The sequence below is a fragment of the Mustelus asterias genome, chromosome 4 (genome assembly GCF_964213995.1).
Source record: "Mustelus asterias chromosome 4, sMusAst1.hap1.1, whole genome shotgun sequence".
In the NCBI taxonomy this organism is placed as follows: Eukaryota; Metazoa; Chordata; class Chondrichthyes; order Carcharhiniformes; family Triakidae; genus Mustelus; species Mustelus asterias.
In genome coordinates, this window is record NC_135804.1 from 82828316 (window position 1) to 82855937 (window position 27622).

Sequence of the window (27622 nt, forward strand, 5' to 3'; positions counted from 1 at the left end):
CAACAAGGTGTTGAGGATTACTTAAAATACACCTACTTATTTCAGGATCTTAAAAGAAATACAAATTGGGAATGTTATTCAAAAACCTAAATTTCTAATTGGACAATGGATAATCAACGTGCTAACAAACATCGGGATTGGTCGAAATAGTGCACAATGATTTGTAGTGAACATAAAAATTGAAGTGAATTGAAAATTCATACCATGAGATTCCAACTCGGATTCATCCACAGTTTCCCATTTTGAAGGTGCAATCTTTAACAGTGGTTCTTCCTTTTTAATAACCACCAGTTCCTCCACTAAGAAACAAAATAAAATACATATGTTTTTAAAAACTGTCACAAGTAGATTATCATTTATGCAACAGGCTTATCAATGTAATTTTGCTAAGAGACTCTCATGAGGTGAATCACCATAAGGTTTCTCTCTGACATTTGTGATGAAATTAGTAGTACTCTTGCCTGAGTCAGAAAGTTGTGGGTTCAAGTCCCACTCCAGGACTACAACACAAAAATCAAAGTTCACATTTCATTGAAATACTTAAAGAACGCTACTTGGACAAAGATATCTTCTTTCAGATGATGTCCCATTTATTCTCTCAAATGCAATATTTCGAAGAAGAGCAGAGGAGTTATCTCAGTATCTTGATCAAAATCATCCCTCGAACAACATCACAAAGATAATTTATCTAGTCAATTTCACATTGCTGTTTGTGGGAACATGCTGCGTGCAAATTGACTACCATGTTTCCTATATAACAGTGACTACAGTTCAAAAGTACTTAATTCGTTGTCAAACACCTTGGGATGTCTCAAGGGTGCTACATAAATACCAGTCCTGTGCATTCTTTCTGCATATGATATCCTTATTGGCACTTGCCTTATGGCCTATTACCTGATGGTTACCTTATTCCTATCTGTGGGACAATGCTGTGTATATATTGGTTGTGTTGCTTCCTGGAATGACAACAGCGATTATACTTCAAAAGCACTTAAAATACTTTACAGCCAATTGAGACAATCTGAGAAAGCTGCAATCTAAATACAAGTTATTTATTTTATGAAAACGGTCAGAGATGAAGTAAACTTTTGAATGAGAATATGTATGTTCCTTGGAATGATAGAATATGAGCTAGAATATAAGAACTGAAACTCCAAGTATTACTGAACTGCCCCTTAATGAAGCTGATCGATAACATGGGACAGCAAATGTCCCTGAATACGTCAAAAACATGCACAGGTTTCATTTCTATTTGAACTTAGCTACACATAAAAGCAATACTAATATACTTCGGAAGCATTCCTTCCACTAATATTGGTTCAATGGCTACAAGGTTATCTAAAATTGCAACGGGATCTTGATCAATTGGGCCAGTGGGCTGATGAATGGTAGATGGAGTTTAATTTAGATAAATGCGAGGTGATGCATTTTGGTAAATTGAACCATGGTAGGACTTCTCAATTAATGGTAGGGTGTTGGGGAGAGTTGTAGAACAAAGAGATCTAGGGGTACAGGTTCATGGCTCCTTGAAAGTGGAGTCACAGGTGGATAGTGGTGAAGAAGGCATTCGGCATGCTTGGTTTCATTGGTCAGAACATTGAATACAGGAGTTGGGGCATTCTGTTGAAATTGTACAAGACATTGGTAAGGCCACCCTTGGAATACTGTGTGCACTCCTGGTCGCTCTATTATAGAATGGATATTATTAAACTAGAAAGAGTAATAGGATGCTACTGGGACTTGTTGGTTTGAGTTATAAGGAGAGGCTGGATAGACTGGGACTTTGTTCCCTGGAGCATAGGAGGCTTAGGGGTGATCTTGTAGAGGTCTATTAAAATAAGGAGGGGTCAATAAATATTAAAATAGGGGAGTCTAAAACTAGAGGGCATAGGTTTAAGGTGAGAGGGAAGAGATACAAAAAGGTCCAGAGGGTGGCGAGTGTCTGGAACAAGCTGCCAGAGGTGGTAGTAGAGGCAGATATAATTTTGTCTTTTAAAAAGCATTTAGAAAGTTATCAATATTAAAATTTAATATTGGGTAAGATGGGTATTGAGGGATATGGGCCAAACACAAGCAACTGGGCTAGCTTAGTGGTTTAACAAAAAAGGGCGATATGGACAAGTTGGGCCGAAGGGCCTGTTTACATGCTGTAAACCTCTTTGACTCAATGATAAATAAGTGTTGTTTAGTTCACATATACAACAAGCTACCTTAAAACAAACTATAGATTTTAATTATACTGGATCACTGTGTTTTGAAAAATTATCTTAAATTCAAATGTTTCCAACATTGAGTAAAAAAGTTACCACTCCTATTCTCAAAAATAAATCTGCAATTGTCAGTCACTCACCACTGTAAATCGGCCTTATCAATATTGTTAATGTGCTTACTTGGCATTCCATCAAGGTCATCTTCAACTGATTTCAAAGGAATCCCATCAATATCATCTAATGGTGCTCCGTCTAGTGGGATTCCATCAATTGGTAATCCATCAACATCATCTAATGGAGCAATTTGGTCACTGTCAATTGGTGTACCATCCACATCATCAATCACCTGAATAAATACACATTATCAGAACACAAGGAGGAGTTAATTAAATTTTAATATTGATAAATCATATATTGAATATCCTGGCTGGTGCTTACAAGTAAGTCAGCAGATATATTAGTTTAGGTGAACAAGGGAGGTGGTAGAAATGATCGATCCATTCAAATGCAAATTAGGTAGATTTCACTCAGAGAATAATACTTTAGGATACAATACATGAAGTAATTTGAGACCAGAGTTATGAATACATTTGGGAGGAACAGGTGACTTTGTGCCTCTGGTTGCCAAAGATTTCCAGTACTGGGGTGGAGCTTCCTTTGGGCTTGCCCGAGTCTATTGTAGACTATTGACAGCCACTAATTGATGCAAAAGTGAAATTATATCTGTATTAAAATATATATACATTTAATAGTATTTTCCAGTTGAAATTACATAATTATACTACATTAACATTTTAAATCAGTAGTTTTAACTATTACAGCTGTATTTAATTAGTTTGTATGTTAACTTTATTTAGAAGCTCAGGATTAGAATCTGATAGTAGAGAATAAATTCCTGTTTGGTTAAAATTTACAAGTACTTATTGGATTCATGTGGTAATGATGGGAGGAAGCTGGTTAAAGGCTGAGAACTGTGAAGGAAGGCTTTTGGGAGTGGCAGCAGAATGAAGTGTTGGAAGTGAGGGGTTCTAGTGTTGAGGAATACAAAAATGATGATGATAGGGTGCCAGAGTGCGTACTGGTAGGAGGTTAGCCTTGGTGCAAAATCAAGGGGATGATGATGGCAGGGTGCAAGAGCACTGGGGAAGGGATTATTGGATGTGAGACTATTTGATAGTCAATCTGACAAATTAATGATGGAATTGGAGTTTCGGAATTTGACACAAACAAGAGTGATGTGTTGGAGATCTGGGAGTAACACGATTTGGATGGTGGGGTTTAGCAGTAGCGTACAGGATAGCCTCATAGGGTATGTTACTGTCTGTAACTACTGATAAGGTTGCAGGGTTATGAATAATTATATAGTGAAGTACTGTGGAGAAAGTGTGCGAGGTTCTGACAATTTAGTTATGGCAGTTACACATCAGATTCAAGACTAATATTTGAAAACTACACCAAAAAACAAATAGAACCAAAGGACATTGTTTCAGGAACGGCTTCTTTGCTCAACCGTCATTAAGATAATAGAGGTAAAAATACTGGAATGTTGTAAATACAAATAATGTCACAATGGGAGAGAACATAATAGCAGGATGAGCTTCAGTGAGTCAAATGGCAGTTTCTGGTAAGTTACTTACATTATGTTACAAACAGTCATTTTAGTTAGTTTTTCATTATTTTCTTTTACCAACCATCTTGCCAAGCTTTCCCATCACAGAAAGCACAACAATAAAATCATATTGTTACTTCACAGCCACTTGCAAAAAAGATTTCCCATTTAATGTTGAGTGAGCTGAATCTGATAGTGGAAAATAAATTCCCCGATTGGTTAAAAAGGGTGGCACAGTGGTTAGCATTTCTGCCTCACTGCGCCAGGGAACCAGTTTCGATTCCCGGCTTGGGTCACTGTTTATGTAGAGTTGGCACATAACTGGGGTTTCCTCCGGGTGCTCTGGATTCCTCCCACAGTCCAAAAGACATGCTGGTTAGGTGCATTGACCATGCTCAATTCTCCCTCAGTGTACCCGAACAGGCGCCAAAATGTGCCGACTAGGGGATTTTCACAGTAACTTCATTGCAGTGTTAATGTAAACCTACTTGTGCCACTAATAAATAAACTTAAACCGTACAATTATTTATTGGATTCATGTGGCTTGGTAATGATGGGAGGAAGCTGGTTAAAGGTTTTGAGAACTGTGAAGGGAGGCTTTAGGGAGTGGCAACAGAACACTAACTAAAGCTGTATCTCAAGAGCCATTGCTTGTGACAGCAACCGAAATCTCCAGAACCGAGATAGCAAATTCAAAGACAGAAAAGGAGGTGGTGTAGCTTTGCTGCTGAAGAAAGGGATCAGTGCTGCAATAAGAAATGACTTAAGCATGGGAGATCAAGATGTGGAATCAGTCTGGGTAGAAGTAAAAAAAAGCAAAGGAAAGAAGTACTTGGTATGAGTAATCTATAGGTCCCCAAGCAGTAGTTCCGCAGTATAAGCCAGGAAATACTGGGGGCTTGCAAGAAAGGTACGGCAATAAGCATGGGCGATTTTAATATGCACATAGATTGGAAGAATCAAAATGGCAAGGGTAGCCTGGAGGCAGAGTTCATTGAATGCATTAGAGATTGTTTCATAGAAATCATAGAAACCCTACAGTGCAGAAGGAGGCCATTCGACCCATCGAGTCTGCACCGACCACAATCCCACCCAGGCCCTACCCCCACATATTTACCCGCTAATCCCACTAACCTACGCATCACAGTACTCTAAGGGGCAATTTTTAACCTGGCCAATCAACCTAACCCGCACATCTTTGGACTGTGGAAGGAAACCGGAGCACCCGGAGGAAACCCACGCAGACACGAGGAGAATGTGCAAACTCCACACAGACCGTGACCCGAGTCGGGAATCGAACCCAGGACCCTGGAGCTGTGAAGCAGCAGTGCTAACCACTGTGCTACCGTGCCGCCCTTTCTTGGAACAGTATGTTGTGGAACCAACAGGGTGTGGAGATGCCGGCGTTGGACTGAGGTAAACACAGTAAGAAGTTTAACAACACCAGGTTAAAGTCCAACAGGTTTATTTGGTAGCAAAAGCCACACAAGCTTTCGAGGCTCTAAGCCCCTTCTTCAGGTGAGTGGGAATTCTGTTCACAAACAGAACTTATAAAGACACAGACTCAATTTACATGATGATATTCGGGTAAGCGTTCTCCAAGGCGGCCTTCACGACACACGACAGCGCAGAGTCGCTGAGCAGAAACTGATAGCCAAGTTCCGCACACACAAGGATGGCCTCAACCGGGATATTGGGTTCATGTCACACTATTTGTAACTCCCACAGTTGCGTGGACCTGCAGAGTTTCACTGGCTGTCTTGTCTGGAGACAATACACATCTTTTTAGCCTGTCTTGATGCTCTCTCCACTCCCATTGTTTTGTTTCTTAAAGACTGGATTAGTTGTAAGTATTCGCATTCCAACCATTATTCATGTAAATTGAGTCTGTGTCTTTATAAGTTCTGTTTGTGAACAGAATTCCCACTCACCTGAAGAAGGGGCTTAAAGCCTCGAAAGCTTGTGTGGCTTTTGCTCCCAAATAAACCTGTTGGACTTTAACCTGGTGTTGTTGAACCAACAGGGAGCAGGCTACTCTGGATTTGGTATTGTGTAATGAGGAGGGATTAATTGATGACCTCATAGGTAAGGATCCTCTAAGGAGTAGTGAACATAGTATGATAGAATTCAAAATTCAGCTTGGGGGTGAGAAAGTGGAGTCCCACACTAGCGTTCTGGAATTAAACAAAGGAAATTACGTAGGCATGAGGACAGATTTGGCCCGAGTAGAGTGGGCAAGAAGGCTAAAAGGTAGGACAGCAGTTGTTTCAGGAGATACTCAAATCCTCACAATTAAAATGTATCCCAGCGAGGAAGAAAGATGGTAAAGGGGGGGGTAAAAAACATCCATGGCTAAACAAGGAGGTCAAGGATAATATAAAGACAAAACATAAGGTATACCATATTGCAAAGGCCAGTGGCAGGCTGGAAGATTGGGAAACTTTTAAACATAGACAAAGGGATACTAAAAAAGTAATCAAAAGAGCTAAGATAAATTACGAAAGAAAACTAGTGCAAAGTATCAAGAAGGATAGCAAAAGCTTCTATAGTTATATAAAAGGGAAGAGAGTCGCTAGGGTGAATGTTAGTCCCTTGGAAGATGAAACCAGAGAGTTAATAGTGGGGAACGCTGAAATGGCAGAGATACTAAATCAATACCTTGCCTCAGTTTTCACAGTGGAGGACACTAGCACCATTCCTATAGGAACGGGCAAGTCAGAGGTAATAGAAAGGGTAGAACTTGGAACAATCAACAACTCAGCAAATTATTGGGATTGAGGGCAGATAAGCCCCCCAGACCTGATGGCCTACATCCTAGGATATTAAAGGAAGTGGCGGCAGAGATAGTGGATCCATTGGTTGTAATATTCCAAAATTTCCTGGATATGGGAAAGGTTCCAGTGGATTGGAAAAATGCTAATGTAATGCCCTTATTCAAAAAGGGAGGAAGGCAAAGTGTGGGAAATTACAGACCAGTTAGTTTAACATCTGTTGTTGGGCAAGTGTTAGAATCAATTATCAAGGAAGCAATATTAGGACATTTGGAAAGTCAAAACGATATCCATCAGAGTCAGCATGGTTTTATGAAGAACAAATCATGTTTGACTAATTTGCTAGAGTTCTTCGAGGATGTAACAAGCAAAGTGGATAATGGGGTTCCTGTAGATGTAGTATATCTGGACTTCTGGAAGGCGTTTGATAACGTGCCGCACAAAAGATTAATTCACAAGGTTAGGTATCACATGAAATTAGGGGTAATTTATTGACTTGGACTGGCTGATGGACAGAAGACAGAGAGTTGAGATAAATGTTTTTTTCAGGATGGCAAGAAGTAACTAGTGGGGTGCCACAGGGTTCAGTCCTTGGGCCCCAGCTATTTATAATCTATATTAATGACTTGGATACAGGGATAGAAAGTTCTATAACCAAATTTGCAGATGACGCAAAAATAGGCGAGACAGTAACTTGCAATGAAGAAATAAGAACCATACAAATGGATATAGATAGGTTAGGAGAGTGGGCCAGATGGAGTTTAACGTGGATAAGTGTGAGGTCATGCATTTCAGTCAGAAAAATGGGGAGGCGACTTATTATCTAAATGGGAAGAGACTTTGGGGTGCTCCGGTGCAGAAGGATCTGGGTGTGCTCGTTCATGAGTCACAGAAAACTCGCATGCAGGTACAACAGATAATAAAGAAAGCGAATGGAATGTTGGCATTTATAGCTAAAGGAATAGAGTATAAAGGTAAGGAAGAATTGTTGCAACTATACAAGGTATTGGTGAGGCCGCACCCGGAGTATTGTGCATAGTTTTGGTCCCCTTATTTGAGGAAAGATGTAGTGGCATTGGAGGCAGTTCAGAGGAGGTTCACTAGATTGATTCCAGAGATGAGGGGTTTGTCATATGAAGAGAGATTGAACAGTTTAGGCTTATTCTCTCTGGAATTTAGAAAAATGTGGGGAGATCAAATTGAGGTATACAAGATGATAAAAAGTATGGATAAAGTAGATGTGGAGTGGGTGCTTCCTCTTGTGGGGCATTCTAGGATGAGAGATCATAGTTTTAGGATAAGGGGTAGCAAATTTAAAACAGAGTTGAGGAGAAACTACTTCTCCCAAAGGGTTGTGAATCTGTGGAATTCGCTACCCCAAGTGCAGTGGATGCTGGGACTGTGAGTAAATCTAAGGAGGAGTGAGACAGATTTTTAATTGGTAATGGGTTGAAGGGATATAGGGAGAAGGCAGGAAAATGGGGATGAGGAGCTTATCAGCCATGATCAAATGGCGGAGCAGACTCGGTGGGCCGAATGGCCTAATTCTGCTCCTATATCTAATGAACTTATAAATCATAAAATCCCTACAGTGCAGGAGACTGTCATTTGGCCCGTCGAGCCAGCAGCAACAACAATCCCACCCAGGCCATATCCACGTAACCCCGCTTATTTACCCTGCTAATCCGCCTGACACTAAGGAGCAATTTATCATGGCTTTACCTGCACATCTTTGGACTATGGGAGGAAACCGAAGCATCTAGAGGAAACCCATGCAGACACAGGGAGAACATGCAAACTCCACACAGTCACCCGAGGCCAGAATTGAACTCGGGTCCCTGGCGCTAAGAGGCAGCAGTGCTAACCAATGTGCCACCCTGCTGCCCACAAAAAGCCAAGAAAAGAGCTTCATTCGCCGTCTGCTAGCATTAAAAAGATAATTCAATACTAATACATACTACAGGTCTTTCTGATAAATCGTCATCCAGTTTCATGAGTCCAAGGAATATATTCTGCAGCCTAATGAGGAATGGCTCTGGATACACTGCCCAGTCTTCCCATGCTCTAAAGCATGTCATTATCCTTTGCTAAACAGAAATAAAATAAAGCACAATTATCATTTTAAAATGTGTTATGGGACACAAGTGAAATCAGTTTATGTCAAACATTATTTTAATTCCAAACACTGGTAATGATGCATATATGAAACATACAAGTTACAGCTTATCTGTACAAAAACAAGTACTTTATAAAGTGCCAGATGTCCTGATAAACAGCATTTGACACAGATCTTCAGTGTACAATTAAAGTAAACCAACTTAAAGGAAAATTAGAAATTCAGTACGAAAAAGCAACAATTATTTCTTATCAAAGAAACAAATCACTGAAGGTTATTAAAACCAATACTGTGTCATAAATGCATCATGAACAGAACAACAGTGCTAAATAAAATCCCACACATAATGAACAACGCCAATGTTTTAAAGTAATGCAGATAAGGCAACTGGCGCAGAGAATTAATGCATGGTTTTCTTCAAACCTGGACATGAATCCAACCAAGCAATTAACGTTGCCTCTTGGTACCTCTGCTTATCAGATGGTGCTGTTAATAAAATCTGCTTGTAACTGTGGTATATAGAACATGATGTGGAAATGCCGGTGTTGGACTGGGGTAAACACAGTAAGGAGTCTAACAACACCAGGTTAAAGTCCAACAGGTTTATTTGGTAGCAAAGTGGCGTTTGCTACCAAATAAACCTGTTGGACTTTAACCTGGTGTAGTTTTGATTCACAGTCTGTGCAAAGTTAGTATATCACAGCCAAGGTGAAAGTAGCAGAATGCTACAAATGGCCTCGACACTGCTAAACTAGTAAATTCAATCAAGGTTCCTTCTCCATGTCTCCTCAGTGTTGTCAATTCCACATGCTTGGAATGATGCTAAGGCTAATCAGTGATGTCACCCATTGTCAAATACTGGCTCAACAATCACTGCTTAGGTTCATGCATTATAAGGGAGCATTTCACGTGTTATCAGAGGACAATTAGTACTTGTGGAACTGGATGCCAGCTAGAGTCAAAGTTATCAAAAATGCAGGCAGCCCAAAACTAGAGAAACAGTAGGTTAATAAAAAGCCTTCCTCTTTCATATTTGCACGGATTGCAAGTAAAATCAATTTGTGGACTATCAACCCAGCTTCTAACAGCTCTTGACATTGCTGCATCTTGGCACTGCCCTTGCTTTTAAGATGGTAGTGTTGATGTGGAAACTTGCAAAAGATTAAATACAGTTGCAAGAAGGTTGTATGGTTGAGGTGAGGCAGATTAGAGAAATTTTAATTCAGCATCCATCAAGTGTTATTCCTAATCTGAAATTGCTCAATCCTGAAAATATATACAATCCTGAAAATATATACAAGCACTGGGGAAAAAACCACGGCTGTCGACTTTGATGAGTGCCAAGAAGAATAAGAACATATAAACCTAAACAGCACTTAGATCTCAGCATGGTGAACATTAGGTTCACACAATAATGATTTTCAAGTAGGCAACAAAGCAAAACTATTGAGATTGCATGGAAAGTAATGGAGTCCTATACTGCATGACAAGCAGTCTCAGTGAAAGGAAGCCTAGAAAGGAGGACTACATTTTCCTTAACGTACTCATTTTTGATAGGGCTAAATATTTTTCATGAATTTTTAGTTTTTTATAAATATATTTTGGAGACTCTCCAGTGGAATTATCCTTCCTTGCTTGGCCACTCCAGAGGTGTCAATTTAAAGGAACATCCTCGTTCTGAGGCAACAGGCAGTGCTCTAAACTGGTCCAATAGCAGCAGCTCAGCATATCTGCCTTAGAAATTAAGATCGAAGGCCATCCAGTTCTTGGGGTAGTTTAAAATCAAGTTCACCCAGTGTTCCTTAAATTTTAATTATTGCAAACCAAAATCTTATATTATAGCAAAATTTTAAATCGTGACAAGCTGAAGATAGCAAGAAAATTGTTTTCTTTAAAAACATATAACTCTAGATAAAATGTTGTTCTATGAAAAATGGTAGTGTGTTACACAAAGAGAACATCCTGTGCTTTCATTCAATTATAAACTCTGTAGCAAAACCATACCTTGAACTGTTCTGCTTGAAGTCTCGCTTGAATCACTTTATGGGCTTCATGCATGTCAGTAAATATTTGAGGGAGCCTGGTTTCAAAACTGTTAAAGGAATAAAAACACTTCAAATTACACAAGCTATGCCTTTCCTGAAATAAGTTCAAAAGGTTTATACCAAAAAAGAATGAAACTTACTATTTCCTATAATAAGATGCATTGGCTACTTTAGCACAGGAATTGTACAGAATGTCAGACACCAAGTATAGCCTTGCTATCTGCAATAAAAGGAAAAATAAAGCATATGTCTCAGCTTTTGGCTTTCAAAAATAGTCTCTTAAAGTAACAGGTGCAAGTATCAACATTAAGTTTGAGCAATGTCCCAAATTATTAACCCAAGATTTAAAAATATATATTAAGCTGGCTGGAGGGCTTTAATAATAGCATGAAACACAATTAAACCGGGTAATAAGATTTCATGTTATACAATTGATGGTAGACGATATCAGCACTAAACGATTACCAAATGCTTACATGCTTTAACTTCAACTTTAACTTTTGCAAGTTTACCTTTTTCTGCAATGGAGTTTGTAAAATAGACAGTGATTCTGCAATGCAATCCACAATTTCTTCAGCAGCCTCTGCATTATTCAAACAGAAGACCATAGCATCACCTATATCATTTCGATGTGGTGCCAAGCCTCTCAAGATATTCTCCAATTTATCTCTTTGCCTGCAAGTTTTATAGTGAGTTAGTCACATATTAAACTTGTATATTAACACATCCACATCCCAAATTGAAATTTAACAAACAAATACAAACAATGCTCAGAATTGTTCTCTTTCCAAATAATTTCCTTTAATGCAGTCTTTGCATCAACTAAATCCCTGGTTCTCTGTCACAAAATCTACAATGAAAATGCTTAGCCTGCTGTTCTATTAGCAAAAGGGAAAGGGATTTAAATGATCAAAAACTGGAACAATGATGTAAAAGCAGAAATGAACAGGGTATTTTACATTTCAGGAAATGATAGTCAATCTGCATTAATGACAACTTTACTGTTTCAAGTAGGATTTAACCCCAGAATTATCACTATGGGGCGCTAAAAGTATTGATATCTATTAAATGTTAAAGATGCACCCGATAGTTCTTATGCTCAGTGAAATTGAACTCAAAACACTATAAACTGACATGAGCTTAAAATATATTTCACTGAAAAATTAACACCTGAATAATTCAAGCTTTTATCAATATGCAAATCTGCCAGCAACTTGTGGCGAGAATACAATATCCGTGAATTGCAAATTCCTGCCACAAGTTCCTGGCCCAATTGCATCACTATTAACGTCATGAAAATGATATCTCACACACATCTGCTCTGTGAAAGTTGCTGTATATCCACATTAATTATCCATTAAATTCACCACAGAAAGCACAGTTTAGTAATTATCAGCATAAGTACCCTTTTACAGATGCAATAATTGCAAATGACTGCCAATAACCCCTCATGGCCAGAAAATAAACAATTTTAAGTGTAGTGTTTAACTCCTTCAGGTTATGAATGATTTTGAGAAATTTTAAAAATATTATCTAATTTTTTTTTTAAAGTCTTACTTTTACTTTGACCCTTTTTCTTGCTTAATACAGTCTTTATTTTCCTCTCTAATTTGTGTCTGAGTTGATATTGAATTCACCCACCTATTCTGTCTCGTAAACACAAACAAGTGGCCTAAACACACAAGTTTGTCAAGAGCTTTACAAAAATAACATATGTAATCTAAACTTAAGACATTAAATAGGGCACATTTCTGAGGTGTACATGAGACTTTTAAAAAATATTATTTGATTATTTTTTACTTGTCATGATTACATGGTGATGAAAAAAGTTTGAATCTAGATGGCACAAACTATTATGTGAACATATGAATTTAGGAGCAGTAGGCACACAGCCCCTCGAGTCTGCTCCACCATTCAATTACATCATTTCCTTAAATAAGGAGGTCAATACTGTACACAATACAGCAGACGTGGTCTCACTAATGCCCTGTACAGCTGAAGCATAACTTCCCTACGTTTGTAATCAATTCCCTTCACAATAAAGGATAACATTCTATTTGCTTTCCTAATTGCTTGCTGTTCCTGTATACTAGCCTTTTGTGATCCATGCACTAGGACACTCAGATCCCGTTGCACCTCATTAACAAGCCTTTTTTTCACATTTGCCTACATTGTACTCCACTTGCCAGATTTTTACCTACTTTTGTGGCTTCCTTTGTTCTCTTCACAATTTACTTTCCTACCTATCAGCAAATTTAGCAACCAAACCTCCAATCCCTTCATCCAAGTCATTTATATAAATTGTAAAAAGTTGAGGCCGGAGCACTGATCACTGTGGCACACAACTCACCACATTCTGCCAACTGTTTCCTGGCCAATCTTCAATCCATGCCAATGTCACCCCTACACCACGAGCTTTCATTTTCCGTAGTAACCTTTGTGTTGCACCTTATCACATGCCTTCTGTACATCCACCAGTTCCCCTTTATCCACTGCACGTGAATCCTTCAAACAACTCCAATAAATTGCTTAAACATGATTTCTCTTTTACAAAACTATGTTGATGCTGCCTGATTACCTCAAATTTTTCCCAAGAGCCCGACATAATATCTTTAATAATGGCTTTTAACATTTTCCCTATGACAAATGCTAGGCTAATTGGCCTATACTTTCCTGCTTTCTGTCTCCTTCCCTTATAATACTTGAATAGCCCAAAAGAATGCTAGGATCAGTCTAAAAAACTATACTGAATTTCAGTATTCCTTAGAGATACATTCTCACAAAAGCCTGAAAAGTCAATATTTTAACAGTAAGTGAATCACCCTTTCACTGTGAGACTAACAATAGATATCTGCTCGAAAACATGCTACTAGAGCCAAATATTCTCTAACATGCTTATTCCTTTAGAACCATAGAAAATTACAGCTCAGAAACAGGCCTTTTGGCCCTTCTTGTCTGTGCCGAACCATTTTTTGCCTCGTCCCACTGACCTGCACTTGGACCATATCCCTCCACACCCCTCTCATCCATGAACCCGTCCAAGTTTTTCTTAAATGTTAAAAGTGACCCCGCATTTACCACTTTATCCGGCAGCTCATTCCACACTCCCACCACTCTCTGCGTGAAGAAGCCCCCCCTAATATTCCCTTTAAACTTTTCTCCTTTCACCCTTAACCCATGCCCTCTGGTCTTTTTCTCCCCTAGCCTCAGCGGAAAAAGCCTGCTTGCATTCACTCTATCTATACCCATCAAAATCTTATACACCTCTATCAAATCTCCCCTCAATCTTCTACGCTCCAGGGAATAAAGTCCCAACTTATTCAATCTCTCTCTGTAACTCAGCTTCTCAAGTCCCGGCAACATCCTTGTGAACCTTCTCTGCACTCTTTCAACCTTATTTACATCCTTCCTGTAACTAGGTGACCAAAACTGTACACAATACTCCAAATTTGGCCTCACCAATGCCTTATATAACCTTACCATAACACTCCAATTTTTATACTCGATATTCCGATTTATAAAGGCCAATGTACCAAAGGCACTCTTTACGACCCTATCCACCTGTGACGTCACTTTTAGGGAATTCTGTACCTGTATTCCCAGATCCCTCTGTTCAACTGCACTCTTCAGAGTCCTACCATTTACTCTGTACGTTCTACTTTGGTTTGTCCTTCCAAAGTGCAATATCTCACACTTGTCTGCGTTAAATTCCATTTGCCATTTTTCAGCCCATTTTTCTAGTTGGTCCAAATCCCTCTGCAAGCTTTGAAAACCTTCCTCACTGTCCACTACACCTCCAATCTTTGTATCATCAGCAAACTTGCTGATCCATTTTACCACATTATCATCCAGATCATTGATATAGATGACAAACAACAATGGACCCAACACCGATCCCTGCGGCACACCACTAGTCACAGGCCTCCACTCAGAGAAGCAATCCTCCACAACCACTCTCTGGCTTCTTCCATTGAGCCAGTGTCTAATCCAATTTACTACCTCCCCATGTATACCTAGCGACTGAACCTTCATAACTAACCTCCCATGAGGGACCTTGTCAAAGGCCTTGCTGAAATCCAAGTAGACAACATCCACCGCCTTCCCTTCATCCACTTTCCTGGTAACCTCCTCAAAAAACTCTAATAGATTGGTCAAATAGATTGGTCTTTAAATGAAGAAATGTGCTGAAATTTTGCTTGTCGTAACTGCATTATTCTAAATGCACTGTTGAATATAGTTGCGTGTTCCCACAATGACTGTTTATCCAGTGTATAGGTATGGAATAATCACAGAACAATGACAGGTTCAATCACAATTTGGACAGTGGCAAAGGTGCTAGAGTGGGTCTCAACACACTGTTATTAGGAAGGAGAAAATGAACCAGCGATTCCACTCCCAATTACTATCCATTGACACCAATTGGAAGCAAATGAGGGGGGAAATGGACCAAAAGCAGGAGCTGGCTCAGTTCTGATAATCTCCATGGCCAAGCAGCCTGTTAATGTAACTGTGCAGGTTCACACATCAAAAATAGTGCCGGTGCAAAGTATTGCCAGTCAACTGACACCTATGCGACTGAACCCCAGTATGAAGTCAAGAGCCTGGAGGTACAATAAGATAATTACCCCCAGAATGCACTCAGTACTGAGCTAAATTCAATGACCTGAAGTTATCACCAAGTTTCCATGCAAACTCTTTAGCATATACCCAAACACAAAAATCACCATGAATCTCTCTCTTCAGGTACTATGCCCCAAGGTGGCTTTGACAACCATGAACTTCCATGTTAATCATACTCTAGAGGTTTGGACCATCTCCGTTAGTGGTACATTAATCCAATTTTTGAGGCACTTTAAAAAGGTCTTTTTCTACCTCGATCTCTTTCACCATTGATCTTTTACATCAGCATCAGACTTTTTAATTATGATTTTTTTGTGTGCTCAAGAAATTCCTACCGTCTCTTGTTCAGCAGAGTTCATTTGGTCTCAGATTTTACTGACACCCCTTCATTGGTGGTGTGACTAGTCCAAGATATCTTCATTATTTGCCTCAAAAACTACAACTCTAGAGCCTCAATTCTTCTCTGCATTGTTTCACTGATCGTCCAACACTCACTTCCATATGTCAAAATTGGTGCAATGTGGCATTCCAGCTTTGCTTTGTGGCTAATTTTGCATCTAGCATTTCATTTTTTGAATGTGAATGTTTGTCCATTCCAGTATTTACTCTTATTTCCTGGTCGTACTTTCTGTTCAATGTTAATATACTTCCCAGGTAACAAAATATGTCCTACCCATTTGATATTTTCATTCTTAAGTGTGATCTTGCTCAAGAATCGGGTCACAATTATTGTGTAATGAAGCTGGGTTAATTAGTAATGTCACAGAAAAGATTCTTAGGGAAATAGTGATTACAATATCACTGAATTCCATCTAAAGTTTGAAAGTGACATACTCCGGTCACAAACATGAATTTTAAAACTTAAACAAAGCCAATTACATCGGTGTGAGGAGGGAACAGTCCAAGGTTAACTGGGTAAATAAACCAGAGATATGGAAGTAAATGAACAATGGAAAACATTTAAAGAAACAATTCTAAAATGTTCAACAAAAATATATTCCATTGGAAAACCAAAACTCAACAAGACCAAACCATGGCTCATTCAGGAAGTTATGCACAGTAATAGATTAAAAGAGATTACAATGTTACAAAAACAATAGCAAGTCTGAGGATTGGAGTGCTTTAGAAGCCAGCAAACTGCCACCAAAAAGTTGATAAAAAATGAAAAAATAAAGTAAATGAGACAGAAACATAAAAATAGTCTGTAAGAGCATTTCTAAATATTTTAAAAAGGAAGAGAGTAGCTAAACATTGGCCCCTTAGAAGTAAAGGCAGGGGAAATTATGGGGAATGAGGAAATGACAGATGCATTGAAGAAATATTGTGTGTCTGCCCTCACAGAAGACACGAGTTGCGTACCACAAATAGGGGCTAAAGAAAGTGAGGAAATTAATATCAAACTTGAGACCAAATTCTTACAAATTCCTGGGACCTGATTGGTTACACCTCAGGGTTCTAAAATAGCTAACTGCAAAGATAGTGGATGCATCCAGAAACAATACCATCAGATTGGAAGTTGGCAAATGTTACATCACTTTTCAAGAGAGAAGCCAGGGAACTACAGGCCAGTTTGCTTAGCAGTTGTTGGGAAAATGTTGGAATCTATTAAGGTAGTCTTAACAATGCACTTAGAAAAGCATTGCATGATTAAAGTAAGTTAACATGGTTTTACTAAGGGGAATCCTGTTAGACAAATCTTGCATTTTTTTTTGAGGATGTATCTAGTAGGGCAAATGAAGGGGAATCCATATTGTAAATTCGGATTTCTAAAAGGCATTCGGTAATGTGCCACACAAAGCAAGGTCTTGGAGTTGGGAGTAATATATTAACATGGATAGAGGATTGGTTAACAGATAGAACACAGTAATTACCCCAGTCCAACGCCGGCATCTCCACATCAGAATGGATAGAAAGCCGAGAATGGGTGTCAATGGGGCTTTTTTCAAGTTGACAGGCGGGGAGCGGGTGGGGGGGCTAAGTTATTTACAATTTATATTAATGTCTTAGATGGAGAGACAGAGAGTAATGTATTTAAGCTTACCGATGATATCAAGTTATGTGTAAAGGTTAAGCTGTGGGAAGAACAGAGGCTAAAGAGATATAGCCAGGTTAAGTGAGTAGGCACCAAGTTGGCAAATGTAGGGAAGTTTGAAATTATTCACTTTGCTTGTAAGGAAATGAAACCTGTAAATATTGATGTTTAAAGATTATTGGGTGTGCTCATATAAGGAACACAGAAAGTCAGCATACAGATGTAGCAAGCAATCAGTAAGGCGAATGGCATGTTGGTCTTTATTGCAAGGGGAGTGGAGTACAACAAAGTTTTGCTACAATTCTACATGGTTTCGAGACCAGATCGAGAATATTATGTACGTTTCTTTTCCCGACATTTAAAAAAGGATATACTTGCATTGGAAACAGTAGAGAAAGTACACTAAATTGGTGCCTGATGAATGGGTTGTCCTATGATGAGAAGCTGAGTAAACTGGGCTTACATTCTCTGGAGTTTAGAAGAATCCAAAGCGATCACATTGAGATCTATAAAATTTTGAAAGGCCTTGACAGGGCAGACACAGAGATTGCTTCCACCAGTCGGGGAATCAAAATCACAGGAGTACAGTCTCAAGATAAGGGGTCGGTCATGAGACGAGGAGAAATTACCTACACAAAGAGCTGTGAATCTTTGGAATTCCCTACCCAAGAAGGTTTTGGATGCTCCATCATTGAATAGATTTAAGGCTGGGATAGACCAATATCTTGGTCTTTCAGGGAATCGCTGGTTCATTTTCTCCTTCCTAATAACAGTGTGTTGAGACCCACTCTAGCACCTTTGCCACTGTCCAAATTGTGATTGAACCTGTCATTGTTCTGTGATTATTCCATACCTATACACTGGATAAACAGTCATTGTGGGAACACGCAACTATATTCAATATCAGGCATGATCATATTAACCATAGAATCCCTACAGTGTAGAAGGAGGCCATTCAGCTCATCGAGGATGCACCGATTCTCCGATCATCTTACCCAGGCCCATACCACTCCTGGACCTATCTCCGGAACCTCGCACATTTACCATGACTAATCTACCTAACCTGCACATCTCTGAATGGCACTATTGAATGATGAAGCAGGCTCAATGGGCCATATGATCTATTCCTGTTCTCATTTCGTGCAACGTGTTCCTTCCCAGTTCAATCATCAGAAACTTGCTATTCTGATCTGGGGTGTGGGCCCTGTTTTGTGGCAGGGACTGGTTTGAATGATTAAAAAACTACTGAATTAGAATAAAGGATTACAAACACGTGAGCATTACGTAGTTACAATCACGTCCAACTCATTTGCACTTAAAATTTTTGATTTTTAAAAATGCTATTTAATTAATATGATGCTTGTGCTAAAGGCACTTACATACTAGTTATTCTGAAGGAAGTTCTTTAGAGATTCCTGCAGGCAGTTCTATAACAGTTATTTAGATTATGAAAGCAGTTATATATTCTTTACAACTGATAGCCAAGTTCCGCACACATGAGGACGGCCTCAACCGGGATCTTGGGTTCATGTCACACTATCTGTAACCCCCACGACTTGCCTGGGCTTGCAAAATCTCACTAACTGTCCTGTCTGGAGACAAGACACATCTCTTTAACCTGTGCTTAACCCTCTCTCCACTCACATTTGTCTGCACTTGTAAAGACTTGATTACCTGTTAAGACTGAATGGCACTAAATGGCGGCACGGTAGCACAGTGGTTAGCACTGCTGCTTCACAGCTCCAGGGTCCTGGGTTCGATTCCCGGCTCGGGTCACTGTCTGTGTGGAGTTTGCACATTCTCCTCGTGTCTGCGTGGGTTTCCTCCGGGTGCTCCGGTTTCCTCCCACAGTCCAAAGATGTGCGGGTTAGGTTGATTGGCCAGGTTAAAAATTGTCCCTGAGATGCGTAGTTAGAGGGATTAGTGGGTAAATATGTGGGGGTAGGGCCTGGGTGGGATTGTGGTCGGTGCAGACTCGATGGGCCGAATGGCCTCCTTCTGCACTGTAGGGTTTCTATGTTTCTAAGACTCACATTCCAACCATTATCTTATAATTGAGTTTGTGTCAATATATGCCCTGTTTGTGAAACAAATCCTGCACTCAACTGATGAAGGAGCAGTGCTCCGAAAGCTCATGCTACCAAATATACCTGCTGGACTTTAACCTGGTTACTTACTGTGCCTACCCCAGTCCAACGCCAGCAACTCCACATCTTAGAAATTCCTGCAAGCAGTTCTATAATAGTTAAGATTCCGACAGGAGTTATATACTAGTTACTTAAGAGATTCCTGCAGGCACTAAGTCAGATATTCACCACCTTACATAGACAGTAGCACTCACTCATCCTTCAGTTGCCCTTTTTTCACTGGTTCCTCTTGTTCAACAGGTACTTCTATTTCTCCATCCTCTGGCATGCCATGCAAATAGGGATTCATAGGTGGCGGATGCCACATTGAACCACATTTAAATATTCGGAAATCCTCTGTGCGCCATTTAGTTGGAGAGTCACCCTATGTACGGAGAAACAGCACAAGCAATTTGGATTTGAAAAGCCTATCTTGAATTCGATTTTTCAATGAAGTAATTGGGGAGTATTTTTCAAGCAAATTAATTTATTTCCATTGTTGACTGGTTTCTACTTAAATATAGCCATAGAAAATTATAAACAGTAAGTAGCATAAAAGCAGCAAGAATGTACAATTTTTGCTGAATGGAGCATCTTCAGCTGAAGGTTAAGACACAGCAAATAAAGTTAACCTATTAACAAGCACAACACCACCAAAACTATTAAATGGAACAAATTAACTGAAATATTTGTAACTTTGAATTTACCTGCAGAATAGAAAACAGCTTCCATCTATAGTATATATGCGCTGGGTTCTTGTTCTCAAATAGGAATCTGGCAAAGGAGTTCATGAGAAGAATCATCACAGCATTTTATCAACATTAATAAAAAAGTTGATCAAAACAATCAATATATTAATTTTTACCTGAACTGGGGATTATTAATTTCTCGATTCATAATTAAAGCTTCAAAAACTGGTCCCTCACGCACCACGAATTCGATCATTCGATGAATGAGACACAATAGGTTCCTAACAGAACAAAAGAAAATTAAACATTGTTCAAAAACGCCCAGTTAAACATATCTTAAATAGTAAGAAATTACAGAAGTGCTTTCAAAAGTGAAAGCCATTACAACATTTGAATCAACAGAAATAAGACAATACAAGTTGATGCTGTCCCCTTTCTCAGTGAATCCACAATCTCAAAGCAATTGGTGCAGTGTTTCAAGATATATAAAGCAGATCTCCAATCCAACAGAAAACTTGCACAACTACAACCACCTACATTTTTACTGCATTACTTACTACTATCAGCTACTACAGGCAATATTTTTGCAATTGCATTTAAAGGTTCAAACATAAAAAATATATTGTGTGAATTTTGTACTCTTTAGTGTAAAGGATGTTGGTGTTGGCGAATGGAACATCTTTCCATTTTAGGAACCCAAAGTAAGCATCAAAATCAGGTAAGAAAAAAAGTTAGATGTGAAGTAAAGCTCTCTCTACTCTGCTCCAACGATGGGTCTCAGCCCCAAACGCAAAAGAGCACCCCTATTAGACCAATATGATTTTTTCCCATTTCCCATCTCTCACTTCTTGAGTAAGGTTGCCAGTTTTCTATGCTAGCCCCAGGCTCACTGGGAAATGGATTGATACTGCCCAAACATATTTCAATTACGTCTTGCCTACGACTAGCAAACATACGAGACTGGGCCAAATATAAATTCAGGTCTCGTTCTAACCCACTGCACCATCCAAATCACCCCTCCTGATGAGTAAAAGCCAATTATTTTTCTAGCATACCAGTACATTATCAAGATTTTGGATGGCACATTTTCCTACAGTTGTACTCATTTTTGCTTTATAGCAAAGCTGAAAAAACCCAGAATAGTACTACATACAAAAATTCAGGAAATGACAAATATCAATACCAAATTAGAATTCATAGTGCAATATGTAACCGTTTAAAGCCACAATATACATTGGCACTAAATTAGTTTGCAGGAATTTCATTACAGAATAAGTGAAATGCAATATTTGAAAATGTTAATACAATTGTGCATTGGAAGCCTCAATCTGGCCAATCCTTTCTGATACTTGTTGCTAAATGCACCAACTTCGATAAGCATCAATTTGTTTTACAACAGTTACAAGTCATGTGACACATAATGTGCTTTGAGGAACATACAGGCAATGGATGAATGCTCTGAAATTGAAGTTCACTAACTTTGATTTCATTTTAATTCTGGCACATGCAGTTATGACAAAATATTCTACTAGTGTACTAGATGTTCTTGGTGTTTTATGAATGTATATTGCGGCTTTAAAACACAACCTAATATCCACAAGCTTTTTTACAATTTGTTACAACAAAATAACAATACCTGAAAATAACAAAAAGTTATAATCTGGGTTCACATCCATTACAGCTGGTATACATAAGTATAGAAGCTATTTGTAGTGTAAGTATTACCTGAAAGTACCAAGTGTCCATAATTCATGTGGCCGAGTTGATTACTAATAGCAAAAACTACCAAAGAGTGAAGAGCTAACAGGCTCAAACCGTGGTTGCGCATCCTTGTTATCCCACGAAGCCCTGGACATTCGCACGGAACAGTGAAAACCAGCATCAGGCTCCACTCAGTTCAGCGTCCTGAGGCATCAGCAAGTCGCCACTTCAGTCCCCTGTTCCTCTGGTCCGTTCATTGTGTTGTGACTAAGGCACACTCTATCCACGAATCTATTTATTTGGGTTTTTTTAAGCTATTACGTACCAAGAGTCCCCATTCCTCTGAGCAAGACATCACAGCATAAGCTCAACCAAGTTCATTACTAAGCAACAGCGAAGTACAAGTCAACACTTCAACTACATTTTAGTAACAAAGCACAAAAAACTCTGCCAAAATTAGTTTGCAAAATCCTCCACAAACGTCTATCCATAGTTGATTAAGAATTATTTCAATGTAGATGTAACAGTTAACTCCAGAAAATTGATCAGTTTATTTTAAGCCACTTCTAGGACTAAATGTTGATAACTAGTTTCAGATCATAAATTAATGGAATATTTCTAGAACTATATGGTTGCTCGCAGAAATGGGGCCCATCCTTTCAGGCACGTAAGCACATGTGGAAAAAAATCCTTTGGTCTACTAAAAGTCTTGTCGCAAATAGGCTGCTTAGTCGTAGTAGCAGTAGTAGTAAGAATGAACTGAAAGTGTACCTTTCTGTTGGGATAACCACTTTGACTACGGCTTCGGACAGAGTCTGCACATGAAGTCACATCAAATAGTAAAAATATAAAGAATGTGAGTATTTGCTGGTGAAACACTGCAGGACATACAGCATCAAGAACAAAACAAAAGCAACAGTTGGTATTTCAATGCTATGCCTAGCTGGTGTTTAATTAGAAAACAAAAAAAACCTACAAAAACAAACGTGAAGCACTAAATACTTGAAAGCAGCTTACTCACCAGGGCATTTGGTCTAACACAAAATATATACATCTGGATTTTAATATATGTTTGCTCTTCCTTGATTATTCTGTAACCTTCACTACTCTAATGGGCACTACTGGGTTCAGTCAGTAGTTGCTGGGTCTTGGTACAGAAATGCTCTAAAGTATCACTAGATAATTGTATGGAGAGTATCACAAAATGCAAAATATAATAATGTTGATGTTGTGGGAACCAGAATGTCAAATCTCAAAAAAATCTTAATTTAAGCACAAGTTCAGTTTTAACTTGGATTAAAACAACAGTAAATTGTAGAGGTTATTATTAACAGTATCCCGCAATACTAAGGTTACCTTGTTATTTTACAACATCTCAAGACTTTGGAGGTGGGTAATAACATGTCTGCACTCCAGAGCAAAGCAAAAAAAAATAAAAAAAATAAAGTCCACTGCAACAATAGTATGAGATCATGACTACCTACTACTGGGACACAATGAGCTGAAAACACTCGGTTCTGGAAGTTCTGTACATGATACGTTTGGCTGAATCTGTTACTGAATTAATACTGCGACAGACAGCCAAGGTTTGCATCAATCAAAAAGGACGGAATTGAGAAAAAGCTGTGCCTCTTCCATATGAGAATGAATCTTTATTTACTAATTGTAAACAAATATTTACACTATAATACACATATTAGAATATAGTTAAAGTTACTTATTGTGCAAGTGTTCATCAGTAAAAATACAGGCTTCAATTTTGACAGTAAGAAAATTTGAAGTTTTTAGAAAGTGGTTTGAATATTTAGTTACCATCTAAGGTGGTTATGAATAGGTTATGATCATTAAGATTTCAAACTGTTGACTGACACCCTATTGAGAAACTAATGTTATTAAGGACTAAAAGATTGCAGCGCATGCCTGAAATGTTTAATTCCTACGTTTTTTCTAACCACATTTTCGAACTCTGCTTAAGCTGGCTACTAAATGACCAGTTCAAAAGACCATGAAGAGATACAGTTCCATGCATTCCAGTGTGCATTAGGAAAAAAATTATAAAAACAAAATTAATTCTTAGCCAGTTTATCATTCCATACTAGAGGCATCAAATTTGGGTGGAATTAAATTGTTAAAACCAAGGTCCCAAATACGCTCCAGTAAAATAAACCAGCTCCAGGCTTATTTCTCTATACTTTGACAGCTCGGTGCCAAGATGTTACTCACAAGAACCTCAAAATGTATGCATTACCTCACTACATATCTCCAAAAGAAATTAAAGAACGGGCAGTAAATGTCAACCGTCAAACAGTTAAAGAAAGACTCACAACACTAAGCTTACAATATTTCTCTCTTCACATTTAATTTTTGATTCTGGCATGCACAGAAATCATTCACATTTTTTTACCTTCTCAAATTCCTCCTTGGATTTTGATGGTGGCAGTGGCATATCAGGGTTCCTCAGCCTTCCTCTAGGCTGTGCATTAAAAGGTAAACCAGATGGAGGAGGGGGAAGAGTCAATTCCATCATAGCTGGTGGAATGTATATGGGGTATGGAGGGGTGGGCACGGCCTTACCCCAACCCAGCTTCATTTCATACCCCATTATAAATTTCCCTGTAAACATGATACCACATCAGATCTTTAGCACATCAGATAATTTAGTAGACCTTTTAAGTATAGCCAACGAATTAGTTTTAAAACACATAACAGAAAAAGTACCATAAATGCTCAAAAGAACACAAATGAAAAAATATACATCTAAATAGTTTTTGCAATTTGTTAGTACTTATCTATTTTTTAAAACACCATAAGCACAAACACTAAGGCCAGAATTGTATAGCCTCGTCCACCCCAGTGTCAGGGCAGACAAGGCTCGCAAAACAGAAATCTCCTTTGGCCTCAGGCGGGATTTTACGATCTTGCACGAGCGAGGTCGTAAAATCCTGCCCTAAGTCTCCACCTCTAACTAAAGTAATGGCCCAGGAACTGCTGGAAAAACAATAGCAAGTTCATGGTGTCTCCATTATTAGAATCATAGAAGAATCATACAATCCTATCCTCAGTAACCCCACACATTTCCCTTGGCTAATCCATCTAACCTACACATCTTTAGACCGTGGGAGGAAACCGGAGCACCCAGAGGAAACCCACGCAGACATGGGGAGAATGTGCAAACTCCACACAGTCACCCAAGGCCAGAACTGAACCCGGGACCCTGCCACTGTGAGGCAGCAGTACTAACCACTGTGCCACTCTAGTGCGGAAAAAGTCGAGTGAGTTGCAGCAAGGAAGAGAAATGTCATGAGTTTTGAATCACCACAAACTAGTGGGCAATTTGCTACACTCCATCATTAGCCATGCAAAATCAGGAACACATGGTCACCTCCCCATGAGTGACAAGAAATTGTTGGATTTTCTGCCATAAATATGAGTGAATTGCACAGATGATTGGGGTTACAAAGAACAAACAAAGAGAACAAAGAACAGTACAGCACAGGAAACAGGCCCTTTGGCCCTCCAAGCCTGTGCCGCTCCTTGGTCCAACTAGACCAATCGTTTGTATCCCTCCATTCCCAGGCTGCTCATGTGACTATCCAGGTAAGTCTTAAATGATGTCAGCGTGTCTGCCTCCACCACCCTACTTGGCAGCGCATTCCAGGTCCCCACCACCCTCTGTGTAAAAAATATCCCTCTAATATCTGAGTTATACTTCGCCCCTCTCACCTTGAGCCCGTGACCCCTTGTGATCGTCACTTCTGATCTGGGAAAAAGCTTCCCACCGTTCACCCTATCTATCCCCTTCATTGTTTTTTTTATTTTGTGAGGGCCCAATTAATGACATGATTAATGGCCTTGAGGTGAAATTCAATCTTGGAGGCCCAAAAAGAATTGAGACCTTAAAGTCTCAACCTTGTAGGTAATAAATTGTTCCCGGATCTTTTTTGCCTTATTATCCCTATTGTCTCTTCTTTTCCAGTCTTAATCCAATCAATTAAATTAGATGGATTGGCCATGTTAAATTGCCCCATAATGTCCCAAGGTGTATAGGTTAAATGAATTAGCCATGGGAAATATGTGCCGTTACGAGCAGAGGGCCTGGGTAAGATACTCTGTCAGAGGGTTGGTGCAGACTCGATGGGCAAAATGGCCTCTTCTGCACTGTAGAGATTCTAAGATTCTATGAATCTTTCCTTCCCCTGCTATTTATTTTTATGCATCTAATTCACCCTATTTCATCCTCTGTTGTTCCTCCTGTTTTTTGTTTCCCTCCACTAAATTGGTTAAGGAAATCGATCACTTGGCCCATTGGTCATGAGAGCCGATGACTTGCCAGTGTCATCAATTCCCAATTGCAAAGACAAGACCAGAAAGGTGAGGAAAAAATCCAACCCACACCATCACCACAAGGTACCCTGTTTCAGCAATTTCTGGGCCATAACATATCTACTGTAACTCATCAAATTCAAAAGAAGTTCTTTCTCTGAAGCTTGAAACTAAACTAATACCAACCAAACAGAAAAATCTTTGTTTGCATTTAAATTAAACTATGTTTCTGTCAACTACTGCACATCATAATACAGCCTTGAAGTTAATGGTAGGTTTGCAAGACATGGCCAATATCACCCAGCATCAGTTAAGATGCATGAATATCATATCCTACAATCTAACCCAGTATTAAGGCATTTCTACCTTGCTGTACTTACCATTGAGAGATTTAAGGGCTTTATCTGCATGTTTTCTATTCATAAAGGCAACAAAACCACAGTTTCGGAGTCTAGCTCGCTCTTCTTCTGTTCTAGGCCACATGATTTTTACACTTGCCAAAGGGCCAAATTTGCCAAATTCCTTGCAAAGCATCTCTTCATCCATCTAAAGGTACAGAAAAACCTGTTACTGATAAACTGTCTCATTAAAAATGTAAGACACCCCAAATATCAAGAATGGTAATATGTGACAAGTTAAAATAAAAACTTGAAGATACCTGTGGGTTTATGTTTCCGACATATAAGTTTGTAGTATGAGGATCCCCTGAATCATACGATCCTGGAGTATCATCAAGCACTAGATACAATATAAAAATAATGTTTTTCCCATCAGTAATTTGTATTTTTGCAGTAATTAAATAAGTGTAATGTTAATTTAAGTACATTTCACATCTAATATCCTTCATGTTAACTAGGCATTGCTTCAAATACATGGCACATGCTGAAAAAAGAAGAGAGTAAAAGCTTTTGATGCCCAGAATTTAAATCTGCACAAATCAGCAAGGGATCAAGCCAATCACTTTGCCTTCAAATTAACCGTTCAATGTGCATTTCTAACTGTTTACTGCGAATCAAAATGGTGAAATGAATGCTCACAGACACGTCTGTTTATCTGCTGTTCCAGTTCGGCAGGCATGGGTTCAAATCTACTTGGTCTTAAGTTTCCTTCTTTAATCTTTTTTTTATTCTTATGTCTCTCTTCACGCTCTTCCTGAATCCTGTAGGAACATTAAAAAGACCATCCTAAATAATATGTAATAAGCATTCAATTCTATTCCTATAAGAAACCATTGCTATATCCATTTAAGAAACCATGATCTATAATATGCACTTCATAATACACTTACTGTTTGAGCTCCTCTTTGAATATTTCCAAATTACTCTTCTTTTTTTCATCTTTTACTTTTTTGACAGCCTATTTTTGATGAAAGGAGGGAAA

At 38.9% G+C, this 27622-nt stretch overlaps 1 protein-coding gene across 3 annotated transcripts in view; it reads right to left on the reverse strand.

Annotated features, from left to right (window-relative positions):
- LOC144492814 (U2 snRNP-associated SURP motif-containing protein-like) overlaps window positions 1-27622 on the reverse strand; it is an 82232-nt gene that overhangs the window by 18778 nt on the left and 35832 nt on the right. For all 3 annotated transcript variants that reach the window (XM_078211285.1, XM_078211286.1, XM_078211284.1), the window contains exons 6-20: window positions 27531-27598; window positions 27280-27401; window positions 26901-26980; window positions 26623-26788; window positions 24324-24532; window positions 22691-22734; window positions 20395-20499; window positions 20237-20303; window positions 19745-19914; window positions 11264-11426; window positions 10892-10971; window positions 10711-10798; window positions 8549-8677; window positions 2391-2556; window positions 204-299 (exon numbers count right to left, since the gene is read on the reverse strand). In XM_078211285.1, coding sequence (XP_078067411.1) covers window positions 204-299; window positions 2391-2556; window positions 8549-8677; window positions 10711-10798; window positions 10892-10971; window positions 11264-11426; window positions 19745-19914; window positions 20237-20303; window positions 20395-20499; window positions 22691-22734; window positions 24324-24532; window positions 26623-26788; window positions 26901-26980; window positions 27280-27401; window positions 27531-27598 — 1753 coding nt within the window. The remainder of the gene's footprint in view (window positions 1-203; window positions 300-2390; window positions 2557-8548; window positions 8678-10710; window positions 10799-10891; window positions 10972-11263; window positions 11427-19744; window positions 19915-20236; window positions 20304-20394; window positions 20500-22690; window positions 22735-24323; window positions 24533-26622; window positions 26789-26900; window positions 26981-27279; window positions 27402-27530; window positions 27599-27622) is intronic.